This window comes from Rosa chinensis, chromosome 3 (assembly GCF_002994745.2).
Source record: "Rosa chinensis cultivar Old Blush chromosome 3, RchiOBHm-V2, whole genome shotgun sequence".
NCBI lineage: Eukaryota > Viridiplantae > Streptophyta > Magnoliopsida > Rosales > Rosaceae > Rosa > Rosa chinensis.
Genome location: NC_037090.1, coordinates 43,444,056 through 43,460,123, shown reverse-complemented (window position 1 = coordinate 43,460,123; position 16,068 = coordinate 43,444,056). Strand labels below are relative to the sequence as shown.

The 16,068-nt window shown below is 36.1% G+C and overlaps 1 protein-coding gene across 5 annotated transcripts; it reads right to left on the bottom strand.

Annotated features, from left to right (window-relative positions):
- Window positions 1-653: 653 nt before the first annotated feature.
- Window positions 654-13,961, bottom strand: LOC112192964 (DNA mismatch repair protein MLH1). Of its 5 annotated transcripts, none has more exons than XM_040516660.1 (19): window positions 13,881-13,961; window positions 12,609-12,819; window positions 11,653-11,816; window positions 11,241-11,556; window positions 10,981-11,153; window positions 10,760-10,832; window positions 10,420-10,554; window positions 10,057-10,267; window positions 8,558-8,706; window positions 7,787-7,885; window positions 7,242-7,311; window positions 6,965-7,100; window positions 5,779-5,873; window positions 5,544-5,652; window positions 4,217-4,382; window positions 3,586-3,747; window positions 2,646-2,814; window positions 1,402-1,568; window positions 654-921 (listed from the first exon to the last, which is right to left on the bottom strand). In XM_040516660.1, the coding sequence occupies exons 4-19, from the start codon at window positions 11,466-11,468 to the stop codon at window positions 877-879; spliced, it is 2,187 nt and encodes a 728-aa protein (XP_040372594.1). In that variant the 5' UTR covers window positions 11,469-11,556; window positions 11,653-11,816; window positions 12,609-12,819; window positions 13,881-13,961; the 3' UTR covers window positions 654-876. The 5 variants fall into 5 exon arrangements, with proteins under 5 accessions (XP_040372594.1, XP_024188690.1, XP_040372595.1 ...); XM_024332922.2 differs by lacking the exon at window positions 13,881-13,961 and adding an exon at window positions 13,148-13,289; XM_040516661.1 differs by lacking the exon at window positions 13,881-13,961 and having other exon boundaries at window positions 11,241-11,565; window positions 12,609-12,971.
- Between the last annotated feature and the right edge of the window lie 2,107 nt (window positions 13,962-16,068).

Here is a 16,068-nt window from a genome sequence, read left to right as displayed (position 1 = left end):
TTAGCATTGGTTCCGGGCATTCTGCAACCGGAGAACCTCAGGTTGGAATTCTCATCTGAGGGTTTGGTGGAGGTGAAGGTAACGTCGCCTCCCAAAGTGTACAAGAAGAAGGGCAGGCCTCGAGGACATAGAAATAAGGTCAAGAAGGTGATGTCTGTGAGTGAGGGTTCGGGGTCCATGGTCTCTCCTAAGGACGGCGTTGGTAATGCTCCTGGACTTGAGGGAGCGACGACTCCCCCAGATTCCCGGGCCGTGTAGGAGAGGATCCCCATGCCTACTACATGTGATATTGCTTGTTTGTTTTGGGCGACGTACACCAGAAGGGTCTTAGGCGTCAACTGACTCAAGGAGGTGTCACACTTCGGTAGTTGTAGGGTTATTGCTTTTTAGTTTCTTATGCTTTTGCTGGTAGTTTTTTTTCTTTGGTTTTGAACTTTGTTTTCTGGATTTCCTTTTGGTTTTTTGAGTTCTTGATGAGCTTGCATTGTAATATGAAGGGTGCTTGTATCCCTCATGCTTGACCGAGTGAGGTCGTTATGATTTTCATCAATGGATTAGTCTTCCGTTGCCCTAAAAAAAAATAGTTTCAAATGTGAAGACTCTGAAGTGTCTGCTAGGTCAACCTAAAAGTGCAAAAAAAGGATGAAACTATATATACACGAGACCTCAAGCTGCACTAATGGAGATCACAAACAGGAACATTGAAAAAAAAAAAGCGAAAAACAATTTTTGGTTAATCAACCACTTCAAATGGCTGGCATATTGAAATGCCATGCCACCTTTTGCCTTTTACAAACCAGTCACAGAGACCATAAGAACAATGTGATGACTTGAATGTAAACTGAACGCCTCCAGTCATTAAATGGTCGAATGACATCAGCATCTTTCAAAAATCCTGTACAGCTTTTCTAGTGAAGCAACCTACAAAAAGCAAGGATATCTTCGTATCATTCTCAGACGTCAAAACTAAGATTACTTCAATAAACCCAGATCATTTTCATACTTAAATGCGCAACTGTAGTAATATAAGCACCACAAATCACACCAAAATTGGAAAATAAAAAAAGATAAGAGAGGAAACCGGAAGGTCATGTTCCTATATGATGCAGCCAGCCAGTAGCATGTGGCTACATGGTGACATTGATGTATTAACAAAAGAGTCCTTGATAATTAAACAGTAAGAAACATCTGATTTTCTGACTTGTTTCCAAAACCTCAGTAGCAGCTTGAAACATGAAAGACCAAGTTGGGGTAATACTGTAATCTGCCCCAAAACTTTATGGACTTCTAGTTAAACGTGCATGTCAATCACCAAGCTAGCTCATCATACATGAGTTTATTGACTTCTTGGGTTAACTCAAGAATCAAGTAAATTAAGGTATCCCAAGAAAAGTAACTTACTCGAACAAATGTTCCATTTGTAGCCATAGAATTTGGTGGCTTAAAAAAGAGCCTCATTGATGGAAACAATACATGCTGGATTGACCATTCGCGCTGTGCCCATGCAGTCTCTGCTTCTGCAACTAGTTCGTGCTCGATTTCGTCCTCCGTCATCATATCATCCGCACCTGCAAATAGCAAAAACCACTTCAATGTACTTGAGGAATACTATTGATGTCTACAAGTGGGAAGATGCAGAAGAAATGACATCCTTGTTGACCTAATGTCAACTTAAACAAGGCGGCACACTAGTTCATAAAATGATGCTTTGAGATGTATGCCAAAGCAAACTGATTCAGTTAGTTTTAGAAACAAGTGATTCCCATGAAAGTAAAGGAAAAGACATCCTTTCCTTGCTGTCATAAAACAGAGAGGATATAACTTATCGTTCCTCTCCGCTTTGTTCATTGGATTTTCTTATCTTGTGCTTTCGACAAAATTTTCAAAAACCAATAACCAAAAATGAAAGAAGAAACCCAAATTCAATCACATAATCAACATGAGGTGCCTGGAAGACTGCACGACTTGCTTGAACCCAGGTTTTTCGAAATGACAATGGGCAATGATTGTGCCTCCATTGTTAGTATATCTCTTTCAGAAACTTGGTTGGAAGTCTTTTGAAGAATCTTTCATATTAATTGCCAAGGGCTAGCATCAAAAATAGATTTTAACCAAAGACACACAAATCCAAGTCAACATTTAGGAGATAACTCTTCAACCTATTCCTCTATTATATCACTTTGATTCGATCTTGAACTACATGGCAATCTCTCTACCTACTATTCTATCTGGACTCTTGAGTTCACATTCAGATGTTGTAAACTGGCTATAAATTCAGATTTTATGTACCTAAATATAAATATCTAATGGGTAGTTATGCTTGGCCCTAGTTTCTGATGTTTGTATGTGTTATAGACTGCAATTAGGACTTTTTTCTTCTCATAAACCTATCAGATTTAAACAACACCACCATGATTTCTACAACAATTTCCAAGAAATCATATCTTCTACCAAGACATCTACCGAGAAAGCACAAGCCCTCTGAAAACTGTCAGAAACAGATGAACATTTCCTTAAAGGAGAGAGAAGATTAATGTGTGTGTTAATATTTAAAGCTTACCCTACTCATAAGAAAACTAAAATATCAGTATAACACTACTCTTTAAACAGAAATGCTGAAAAAGGATCAGCCTAAACAGGCATACCAGTATTGCAAGAGAGACTTCCTTCATTATTCCTGAACAACTTCCTTTTTTGGTAAAATTGCAAACCATCACCAGATGGGTTGGGTAACATAGGAGGATGCATGGCGTAAAAGTTCCCAAGTGCAGCTGAAATTACTTGGAAGCATTTTTTCTCTTCTTCCCAATCAACCTATAATATAAACACATCAAGGTTTGCTCAATAAAAGATACATTTCACAGAGAGAGAAATACAGGAACTATTATCAAGACACCTCTAAAGTTCCACACACTTTAGTTGTTCTCTCGGACAAGAACACTCTTATAAACCCTTAATTTTTGATACGCTTTAGTCACATAAAGGCATAGAATTTTTATTGCATACAAAGTCATATTATGATGTCCAGAGTCCAAATCAGTCACATGAAACAATGATCAACATTTTGATAAACCAATACAAACCTGGACTCTGGATCAAATTATTTGAGATATCATTGTATTATTAACTTTCTGATCACTAGCATACCATTCGAATTGATATAACAAAAAAGAAAAGAAAACCTCTTAAGTTCAGGGAAGCAATGCATGTGCATAGATATCTATCCCAATACACAAAATTGTGAGCCTCTAACCAATGCCAACTTCATTGGTACCAAAAGACAAACATGCCCGGCCCAATTCGACCACTGTGCTCCATGTCAACCAATGCACATTTGTTTTGATTCAATTTTACAATATGAGGAGGTATGTTTGGACCATAGAATCCTACACCAAGTATATTGACCTTTGTATGTCAATATACAAAACCTAACGGCCTCTTGATCTATAGCACATCCATTTTAGATTGCCCAAGATTAATAGATATTTTCCATCAAGATGTAGGAACAATAGGATTAAGGAGCCACACTCGAGCGAATGAAAATATGTCATTGAGAACATGATAAGATGATGCAAAGGAACTTACATCGTTGCCCAAACAAAGCGCAAATTCTGGGACACGATCCATGTCAGGTGTGTATTGGTCAAGTATGACAGGAAGCCTGGACAAATTTCCATCTTTATCTATGTGAATGGAAAAGTACTCCTCTAGTAGATCAGCCTTTTGCTTAAGTAGTTCTGAATTCATCTGCAAAAATACATTTCTTTTAGTGAAATCTAAGCAAAGGTAGTTAAAAAAAAAAAACAAGAATTGGATCTAAAAATACTGCACGCTAGATAGAACAAATATTTATCCACATTACATAAGCAAATTTTGAATACAAATATATTTTAACTAACCAACACTACAAACAAGGACCAATTTAATCAAGAACATTCTAAAGTTCTCTCCGTTATCTATGAAAAAGGAATCAAGGATTAGCAGAATGGCATACTCTATCATTATAAATTTTTAAAAATATTTTCAAAATCTCAACATACCTATATACCTCTATAATGAAAGGCTTCAAAATACAAGGACAAGAACACCACAAAAAGGAAAAACAAAATCCATTGAGAAAAGAGATCTAAAAAACAAAACATAATCATATTCAGAAAACATAAATATGATAAACAGAAAGCTGGGGGAATCAAACTCAAGAAAGTGAGTAAATTACTTCTGCAATCTTTTCATTTAGTTCATCATTCTCAGTGGATTCTGGATCTGTGTCCCCCTCTTTCAGTGCCAACACAATCAACTCCTTCAGCGGGGCCGGGTTACTTAATTGTATAGCATTAAAATGAGCAAATCGACGTAGAACTTGCTGATACATGAGCTCTTTGCTGTAATTTCATTTGAAATTCATAAATAAGGAAACAAGTCAGAGAAAAGCAGTTTCTGATAGAAGAGAAAAATTTTAGAAATAGGGAAGCAAAGTAGAAAGTACAATAGGAAATGAATTAAGTCCATAAAATCAAACCTAAACACACTTAGACCGAATAAAACACAAGAAAACAAGTGATTGGTCAGGGAAAATCCTTTTTCATAGGAAAGGAAAAATCTATAGCACAATAAAAGTAGAAAGTACAACAGGGGATGAGTAAAAAGTCCATTAAAACAAACATTGCACACTTGGAAAAAATAAAAAATCAATACAAGGAAGCCAGACTTAGTACAAAACCTGAGATCAGTTAAGATGCACAACATAGTCAAGTGTCTAAGCAAGTTATAGTATCCGACCCAAAACCAATTGATTAATGGGCGGAGAGAACCACATAATATTTTATTATACAAAGCATAGGATTCCTGATGTGGGATTCTATACTCACCAACTATCTCTCTCAAACACCCTACTTTGTCCATAAGTAATAACTTCTACTCCAACTACATTAGATATGCATAGCATTGCAAATATATTGTTATGCAAGGCTGAGATTTGCCAATGTGGGATATTATACTCTTAACGAAATCTAATTCTGACCCAACGTGTATTCCCTAATTTTACAGACTCCTCAGCACACCATCCATATAGAGGCCAGAACTACATTACACTAAAAGTAGCAACTTTTGTTATCCCCACACCCAAAATGAACTCAATTAGCACAAAGCACAAATTCATGGGGACAACCCACTCCAGGCCAAAGAACCTAGAACAAACTCAACAAAGCAAGCACAACCCAGAACCCAAACAAACGCCAACCAATCACACTAAAAATGTCAAAAAGCTTACAATCCAAAAGAATCATGCTTAGAGAAAACATCCCTATAAAATTTAGACATGGAAGCATAAAGGAATTCTGAGCCCAAAGTTAATCCAGCCCTTCTTTGTTCTAAACGTACTTTTATTTCTCTCAGAAACAGGGCAACCAGTACTGTTGAGATGCAGACACTATTGCATTACTAAGAAAGGGGATACAATCAAAAATTCAGGTACTTGATGCTATGAAGTATGGGAACTAATAAACTTGTTCCTCTTATTACAACATATTTAAAGCAGCATGTACCTCAAGCTCACTATATTTGCAAGGTAGAGGTGTGTGTCATGCTGAAGCAATGCAAAGACGTCATCTGCCATTCCAATGTATGTGCAGTGTCTCACAATGTCTAGCATACCTACAAAACCAAAACTGTAAGTAACAAACATCCACTAGCTACAGAATGAAAGCTTTCACCATATAACAGGCCAATAAATATTGTAAAAGGAAAAAAAAAACTAAAAATTAAATAAAATAAGAGTACCAGAATGACAATTGCTATCAATATCAGCAATAAGCTCCTGAACGCTACTCAGATCAGCAGTTTCCTTTGGGTTCCTTCTTTGTCTAACAGACGATCTAAGGAAGTATACAAAGGTAAGTAATTATACAGATGTTATATAAAGTTACTTAATAAATAGAATAGCTTCTCTGGATAGGAAATGACAAACTTGTGAAAAAAAAAAATTAAGAATATAAAAAGAGGATGGACAAAAGTCAATCAAGAAAATAAGAAACCTTAACAACCCCCCGATCAGAACAAATCACATTAAGCATAGCAGATCAAAATCACTAAAGGAACTAAAATAATAAAAAATTGAAGTGACAAGATCGAACAAACCGAGGTTAACCTTCCATCAAGAATCATTGACGTATCACAACAACAGAAACACACACTTTAAAAATGATCAACTTACAATCCCCTTTTATTTCGGAAGTAAAACCAGTTTGACAAACACAACAAAGAATATTTCCAATTACATACTACAATGGTGCCTGAAAAAGAACAAAGATAAGGATAATGAGTATTCATTTGACCATAGGCCCTCTATAAACCAGATGCTTCTTTCGTGAAGGATAATTGCAATTGACAGCAATGTTTCAGATGCTAGTGCACCATGGTAACATGGCTTAACTCAACATTTTCAGTGATATTTGCACGTGTATTCTCTCAACATCCACAGTTGAACACACCAAGGTTTTTGTCAAGCCATGCTCACAACCATACAAAGCAGCATGGTTAGATAGTAGTCCCATTCCAATAACTCAGTGTTTTCTTCCTTTTCTCTTGCAGTGTTTACCACGATTCAGTTTTGACTGATGTAATTCCTAATGAGGTAACATATATCCTTCTTGGTCAACCTTGGCCTAGAGACAAAAGTCTTGATCTTTGTTTAAAAGAGAAAACACATTACTTGCATGTTCAACAACAAAAAAACATGCTGAAGCCATTGAGTGATTTAAAATGGAAAATATAAACTAATCAAATTCAAACCTGAGAGTAAAGTTGTCCATGAAAATATTAGCCAAATATTAGTGGATTGGCAATTTCATATACTAAACTTAAGTCTTGTAATGTAATTGTCAATTGAAAGAAGACTGATAAATGGCTCTTAAAAGAGGTCCAGTACAAGATATTAAACTGACTGTTCAAGTATTAAGAATCATACCTAACAGCAGTCAAGCTAGTATTCTTTTCAAGATGGCCACGAGATTCTGCGTGCAAGTAAATATGCAACCTTCCAGCAGGATCCGATGAATCTGTTCTGACCATTTTATTCACTGGAACCTTTTGTGATTTTGACCCTGCTTAAAATGCATTTAAAATTCAACATGGGTAACACTACCAGAAAAAGAGTATAATGTACATACGATGCAATGAATATGCCAAGATTGAGAGAAACAAACAGAAGATAAAAAAATATAAATGAATAAAATTTGATTTACCAGATGGCGTAGGATTACGATTTGAATCCTTGCTAGAAATCATTTGGCTGGATGAAGGTGGTTCAACTGTCTGCAACAAGTATAAGACAGAAGGTACCACAAAAGTGCACAATTTAGATGGCAATATCCATTTGAAGACAGAATTGCAGAAATGGAGCTTAACTAAAAGCAGCAAAAGAATAGTTAAAAATATAAATCTACATCTGGACTACCAAAAACAAAAAAAACAAAAACCAAAATAAAAAGAAAGAAGCTATTTTCCTGTAGATCTAGTATGGCAACCAATTTTTTTTTTTATAATGAGAAAACACATTTAGCTACCAAAGAAAAGAACAATACAATAAAAGGGGGAACAAGGAGCCTGCCATAAAGAACAGTAAACATCAGGCATATACAAAATGGTAGAAAAGAGATACATCATTTGACTCATTAACTTTACTCTAAACCTAGCCGCCGCCACCCTCTCTCTCCCCCAAAATGGTAGAAAAGAGATGCCTCATTTGACTCATTAACTTTACAATCATTTTGAGTATCTGCTACTATACCTGCTCCTGAAATATCTGTGTCTCATTGGAGCTTCTCAATCTTGATTCAACCACTGACTGTATCTTCTCAATGATGACTTCCTGATTCAGAAGACTCACCTGTGTATCAACAGACAATTTTGTAAGTACTTAGATACATTTGGTGGTTCAAGAATATAGGAAAAACTTTAAACACCAATTGTTGCAATACAAAATTGAAGAACGAAAAAATCAATAACAACCAAGAAAAGCTGAGGATCTTTTGGTATCTCTAGTATTTGTTAAATAAGACTAAGATGTTCAGCAGAAAGAAAATTCCTAAAGTCATTGTGGATAGCCAGCAGCTGACTAATTAACTTAGTCCTTACGTGATGCCTGTTTCATACATTGACCGACAATACTACTTGTATACAGAAAATGAGTTTGTAGTTATAGGACAGCTTAAAAAAACTGGTCCATGACTGCATTCCATCTCCAATTCATCTTTTTTTCCTAAACAAATCGTAATTACAAAAAAATATAGTAATTAGATATTTATTTATATGAGGTCAATGGTACGATGTGAGATTGAATGTTACATTTCAATTTCCTAATTTTTATAACAAAAAATGCTAGGTAAAGGTAAACCATAGTGTCATCTCATTGAACCATATTGCATTTCATAAGCCTCTCCAACATTTAAAGTTGCTAGTGTTATAGCCGGAAGAAAAACTTAGTACATCACTACTTTCCAGGCTACTTATAGGCATTCAGACAAGGGAAGAAACAAACATAAGAACTAATAACAGATACCTCTCTCTTTGTTGGGTGAACATTCACATCAACATGTTCAGGTGGTAATACAATTGACATGTATATGAAGGGTTTTGCTGCTTTTGGCAATGTAGCGGCATAAACAATTTCTAGAGCTCTCTTCAATGCAGTGCAATCCACCAATCTATCTGTCTTTCAGAGAAGATGTCAAACAAAAAAGAACGAGAAAGAAAACGTAATCAATTAGTGACAATCACTATATAATATATCTTCAGCCAAAAGATCCAATCCAAACCCTAAACATTCAATCCCATCACTCGAATAAAAGATGAGTTAACTTCTTTTTCAATTAACTCTTCTTCTAGAATAGTCCCCTCCCCTGCTTCCAATCTCTCAATGACGTTGCTCCTTCTTCTGTCATTCACCACCTCATGACTTCAAGATAATAGATGAGAAGCTTAATGCAACCACAGCACAATGATGAGGAGTGACAGAGAAAAGTTTGACAACAGATACAGTCTGTCATAACAGAATGTTCTCAAAGATCTTATTGCGACACAGCACTATGATGAGGAGCAACGGAAAACAGTTTGGTAAGGTAAACAAAATGAGTCTCTTTGGAGTACTTGGAAGGGAGGATGATAAAGAGCACAAAAAGTCTACCAATTAAAAACCTAATGAAAGAAGTACAAAGCAATCTTGTAGCCCTGGCATTCCCCCATAAAATGAGGACTTAATTTGCTGCCCACCCATAGTTAGGTGGGCGAATTACTACCACATTACACGTGTCCTATACATGTACCACGGTTATAATATTTCTATTTCCTCATTATTATAGTTGGTTACACTAATTATTAACTTATTTAACCATGTTAATTATACATACATATATACTTATAGATATTTCTATGTATGTATGACTGGTGGAAATCCATCAAACGGGTGGTAATATGCCTACATAAACTACAGTGGGTAGGAAATTCAAATCCATAAAATGAAAGTAAACACCGTATCAAGGATACCTAACTTTTTTGTTTGAATCCACAAAAGTATTTAATCATTATGTCATATAAACACCATGTTCTTTGACATGATTACAAGAAAAGAAATTAGCAATTTTATGTCCATCCTTTTCGGGAAAAAAGAGAGCGCTTCAAACTTTTAACAATCAAGGAAACTTAAAAGAAACTGTACGGAGTCAATGACATAGAAAAGCTCTGCGGCATGAAAATAGAAAAGTGCCACCTACACTTCACCATGATACCAAACTTCAACTTATTGATTCTACAATAACTAATAAATAAGGAGTTGGGTCAAGGATAACCCATAAACAGATGATTGATAGTAGAATACTAGAGATGGAAGTTTAGATTAGTTCCAGTTGGCCACATTTAAATGGGAATTGCCAGCTTACCCAATCTGACCCACTTAATGAGTTAATGGTAGACGGTAGTTTATTAAAACTTACTTTTGGTTTGTAGTTTTGGTAACTTTGTAATTGAAAGTCTTCTGTTGATATGGCATAAAATAGTTCATACCGTTTATAAAAAGCACCATAGTTATCTTCTTCGCAACATATTCAGAGTTGGAGATAAAGCCATCCATCTGGAAAACTGAGCTTGACGGATCATTGTCCAAAGCTTCTACTTTCATCAGACTGCGGGCAACTGACACCCCGTAAACTGAACGAATCGCATCAATTCTTGATATTGTGGCAACAGAACTAACATCTGCTCTACCGGCTCCATGCTGATACATGTGAAATGATTTAGCATATCAAAAGGCTGTAATAATGATTTTTCAAACATGTTTCTTGCCATGCCAAAGTTTTAATGAAAAGGCATAAAAGGCGTAAGACATACAAGTATAATAATTATTGAAACACTTTAATGTCAACCTACCTTTCTGCAGGAGAAGCTAACACTTGTGTGATGAATGGCAAACCGGCTTAACAAATCTACAATCTTTGAATAATCATCAGCAGAGTTTTGCAGATTCTTTCTCCGGGCAGACATGTTATAGAATAAGTTCTCAATCTGAAAGCACATAACAACTTAATCAAAAACTTAAGCCAATTTCATCACATTGCACAAGTGAACAAACAAAAATAACAAGTTAATTTCATCCTATGTAATCCACATTCACCCTGCTTTAGTCGTTTCAAACTGTTTATAAATTGTTCGAACAGCTCTGATTGCTTATATCTAGACTAAACCAACCAAACCAAACTGAGTTTCATACCATTATCTGAGTTCCTTTTACGGCAGCACACGCCTTCGGCTCATTCTCCATCACTCCATCTTTATAAGAAACCCTAAACTCATATGAATTACAATTTCAAGACTACATTGTAACACAAACAAAACCAGTACAAAATTCAAAAGCATTATCTTACTTCCAATTATCCATTGCTTTCTATAAACAAAACAAAATTGCCTCAAGAGCGAAAAGAAAACACACACCTGTAACCATGCAACTGCCCTTTGGTGATCGTCGTCACCGTCACATGAGCCACATACGTCATGCTCGCAAGAGCTTCTCCTCGAAACCCCATCGACTTTATGGACTGCAGGTCTTCAAACGATGACAATTTCGATGTCGTATGCCGCTCGCACAGTATCGGCAAGTCCTCATACTACAGTAGAGTGCGAATAATTTCACAATCAATCGTGATATTAACATTCCGGCAAAAAATTAAATGCGAGAGAAAGTACTAACTGACTCGGATTCCGTGGCCGTCATCGGAGACTTGGATGAGTTTGAGGCCGCCGTCCTTGACGACAACGTTAATGGAGGAGGAGTGGGCGTCAAAGCTGTTCTCGACGAGCTCCTTGACAGCCGAGACGGGGCGTTGGATGACCTCACCGGCAGCGATTCGGTTCACTACAGACTCGTCTAGGCGGTGAATTTTAGGAGGCTCCATCGCCACTTGCTCTTCTTCTTCTTCCATTTCCCTTTCCCTTTTCGTTTCAGGCTGGGCAAAGGTGTCAGTATATACCCGCCTTTCTTTTTAAACTAGAAATTTTGCCCGCGCTTTGCTGCAGGATCTCCATTCAAATTGAAATTTAAAGCCAAATTATTTTCATTCACATGTTAATATACTAATACACAAAATTTAAAAAGAAAAAACTCACTCGAGGAGAATTTTAGATAACTAGATAAAACAGTTTTGGATCAAAATTTTAGCAGCCACTTCTGAACAAAGCTAAAGCTTCCTCCAAAAAATTGACCAAAATCTTGGATCTCTCCAAAGGTTCAGTGCATCATTGCCATTCTGAAGTTCTACCAATCTCAGTCTCTGCAAGGTAAAATGGTTGATCATTAAATTCCACAATGCACATTTAACAAATTTTTCTCAATCTAATATGAATTGTAGCAAGAGCTAGAGAAGTTGATATGATCATGAAATTTTGAAGTTGTTGTGACTTCATTATCGTTTACTCTAGCTACCACAAAGCCTTAAGTTGGTTTAGAAATCTGTATATCACAGATTCAGAGCTATTCCTAGATGTGCTAATGAAATTCATGGAATTGTTTAGTTGGTTCTCTAGATTTGTGGATTCTGCAGCTGATTTGCTTAATATCTGTAAAACAGTAAGCTTAGAAGTAATGTGGGGAAATTCTGCAGCTGACTAATTAAACCACAAAACACTGAAAGATAAAGATGATAAAGCAAGAATTAAATTCACCACTGAATCACAAAACTGCTTCTCATACCAATAGACCAACCAAAATGAAAACCCACTCTTGAAAAAAACAACCGTCTCTACCAAACAAATTTCAATAAGCAGCCATCACTTTAAATACATTTCCTGATTATCTTTACTTTCAATGTCTTTAAACAACAATAGCTTAAATCAAATAATACTAAAATGGTTATCAAACTCTCCCATCCTAAACCACCAATAAACAGTAAGAAACCACTGAGAACAATATACCAGTTCATACGACCAAAACCACCCAAAAAAAAAAAAGACCAATTTTTTCCCCCATCAAAAGTTCCTATACTTGCAGGACACAAAGCAAATCCCTAAACTCAAATCACCAAACACCAATATTTTGAACCCAAATCAAGAATGGAAACCATTACCTGGTCGGATTGACCAACGAAGGAAGCAAAAACAGTGAGATTCTCCAGTACCCGTAGATGGTGAAATTTCGTACTCGTTTTCAACCCAACCTCTGTATCTCAGAGCCTGATTGATGCAGTACAGCTTGATGGCGTCTCAATCGTCATATTGGAGATCAAACTGATTTGCCTCCTTCTCTTCTCTATTGCAGTGCCCAAGGTTTTGCAAAGACTGCAAATTATGGAAAATTAATTTTAGATCAATTGATTTTTAGACAAATAAAGGAGACTTAGTTATGGTATCAAAAGTTAGAACTATAAAATGGCAAAACTCATTGTAAAATAACTAAAATTAAACTCAATGTAAGCTATCTATAAGAAGAAGAAAAATAAAATAAATAAATAAACCCAAAAAAAAAAAGATAAATGGCCATGACAAAATGGTCATATTTGTGGCCTCCCAATCTGGCAAAAACACAGGACCAACAACTTGATCATTTTTGAAAGCAAGCAATGTACTTAGATTAGAAAAGACAGAGAGTAAAAGATTGAAGTCTTACTTGTGAAATTTTAGATCAAACTGAGTTTTGATATCAGAAGTTAGACATATACAAATATCTTATTCATTTAGTGTTCAGATTATATGAAGATCAGAATTTCATGTTTATCACCCATGCATAAAGGCCTACACACTACACTGACCACAGGTTTCTCTTTTCCCTAGTTCTATCTAAACCCTATAATTATAATTGGTTGCAAAATTTAGCCAAAATTCCACGTCATAATACCTTTGCACCAGAACAGTGGATTGTCTGATTTCATTTCAACAATTAACATTAACAGACTATTTCATCTAATACAGATCAGTTGGGGAACGGGAGCGGGAGGGGAGTTCATTTACTTCAAATAGTGCAAACCTTGATGTAGAATAAGTCTAATATATTGTAAACCCATGTGGATTTTCACTTAGAATAACAGACTTTCCAGTGTTAAGTCTAAAATCAATTTTTAAGCCTAAAGGACTACAGACCATGCTAAAGGCCTGGTTCAGTTGTTCCATCCAATTAAGATTTAGTTAGGAAAAAACTAATGCTTCTTTTGGTTGCTGGGATTCTGAAACTGGACTAAAAGTCTCCAATTTCAAAGTTTCTAGAAATCAGAGATACATAAAATTGAGGGAAAAAAAAAAATCAATCCAAACTAAATTAGTATTTGGACTTTGTTCTCATAACATACAATATTGAACTGGAGGAAAATAAAAAAGAGAGCAACTGATATTGCTGAAGGTCATACCTTCTGTGAAAGAAACCAGATTTCCAAGCCTATTGCGAGCAATTGAAACCAGATTTCCAAGCCTTTTGGGAGCAATTCAACCTTTGAAAACTGCAAAACCGTAAGATCTCAATCAAAATTACTAATTCCCATACAAAAATTTCATTACAGATCTTATCATATTTCATTTTCAAGGTAACATATAAACATGCATAAAGAAAAGCACAAATACAAAATCACAACAAGTAAGCGTTGCAAAAATCACAATAGATCATATTTTCTTGTCCAATTAAAAAAATTACAAAGCACAAAACACTGGATACAAAACAAAAAGAAACAAACGCCGATTATAACCACTACAAAACTGAAACAACACATAACAAATTGAAGAAAATCAGCTTAAACTGTGTTGCTATTGATTCTACCAAATCAAAATCTCACCAAAACCAAAACCAAACAAAGCCAACAAAACTCAACCAATGAAAACGCAGCTGGGATCAATAAGAAGACTTGGGTCCAAATTGAATTAACCCACTGATCATTTCGATGTCACTGAAATTTAGTTTTCTTTTAAAGAGAAAATTTCTGAGTACGTATGAGTAGGCCTGGCATTTAAACCCGAAACCCGCAAACCCGCACTATACCCGCATGCTAAAAACCCGCACAAACCCGCCCGTTTATTAATCCGGGCTAAAAAAAGCCCGCACTCAAAAAACCCGCAAATTAACGGGTTTTGCGGGCTAAACCCATTGGAACCCGTTAACTAAAAATCCTTCCCAAAAACCCATTTCCCATTACCCATACGGGTCCCCTTTTTTTTTTCTTTTTTTTTTCAACCAAGGCATTTTTATAATTTTTCTTATTCCCCATGAGGATCCGACAGTTGGATCTTCATATAATTGTGAAAAGACTATTCAAAAGGAGATCCGTGAGGATTCGACCGTTGGATCGTCGTATAATTTTGTGAGGATGATTCTAAAGGCAATCTGGGACGATCCAACCGTTGGATCTTCATATAATTGTGCAAAGATGATTCAAAAGGCGATCCATGAGGATCCGACCGTTGGATCGTCATATGATTTTGTGAGGATGATTCTAAGGGCGATCCGGGACTATCGAACCGTTGGATCTTCGTACAATTTTGAGAGGATGAATCTAAGGGCGATCCATGAGGATCTGACCGTTGGATCATAGTGTAAATCGGTAAAGATGATCATCTAGGTGATCCGTAAGGATCTGATCGTTTGATCGTCGTATAATTTTGAGAGGATGAACCTAAGGGCGATCCGTGAGGATCTGACCGTTGGATCATCGAATAAATTGGTAAAGATGATCATCTAGGTGATCCGTGAGGATCTAACCGTTGGATCGTCGTATAATTATGAGAGGATGAAACTAAGGGCAATCCGTGAGGATCTGATCGTTGGATCATCGTATAAATCGGTAAAGATGATCCTCTAGGTGATCCGACCGTTGGATCATCGTATAAATCGGTAAAGATAATCCTCTTGGTGATCTGTGAGGGTCCGACAGTTGGATTGTCGTATAATTGTGATTTGTGAATTATTTTTTGTCAAAAAAGAAAAGGAAAAAAAATCTAAAAAGATAGAAAATAAAAAATTTCAAAATAGAAAACTAAAAAAGTTCATATAGAGAAAATGGCAAATGAGGGGGATATATATAAGTCTTAATTGGTTTTAATTGCTTTGATAAAAAGTAAAAAAAAAATTAAAAAAAAGTTTACGGGTTTTAACGGGTTCCAACGGAAAACCCGCAAACCCGCCGGGTTTGGCCCGTGAAACCCGTTAAGCTAACGGGTTCTTACCGGGTCGGCCCGTTAAAACCCGACCCGTTAAGAACCCGCACCGTACCCGCACTATACCCGCACGTTGCCAGGCCTACGTATGAGCAACAAAAATTCAGAAAAAACAAAAACAACTTGATACCTCAGTCCCTTTGATTTGATAATTATTTACAGATTCGTTCAAAATCAATAACAATCTCAGCCAGGTCTTCATCACCAACAAAACCAAGTATTGAGTGAGTTAAAATTAAGAGATTAAGGAGTTTACAACCTCCAATACTCTAACGATTCTCTAACCCAGAATTTAACACAACTGAAACATACCTCAGTCAATTTGTTTCCACACTGCCCTCATCTCCTTTGAAAATCCAAAATTTTGAAAATGAATAACAATCTCAGCAACGC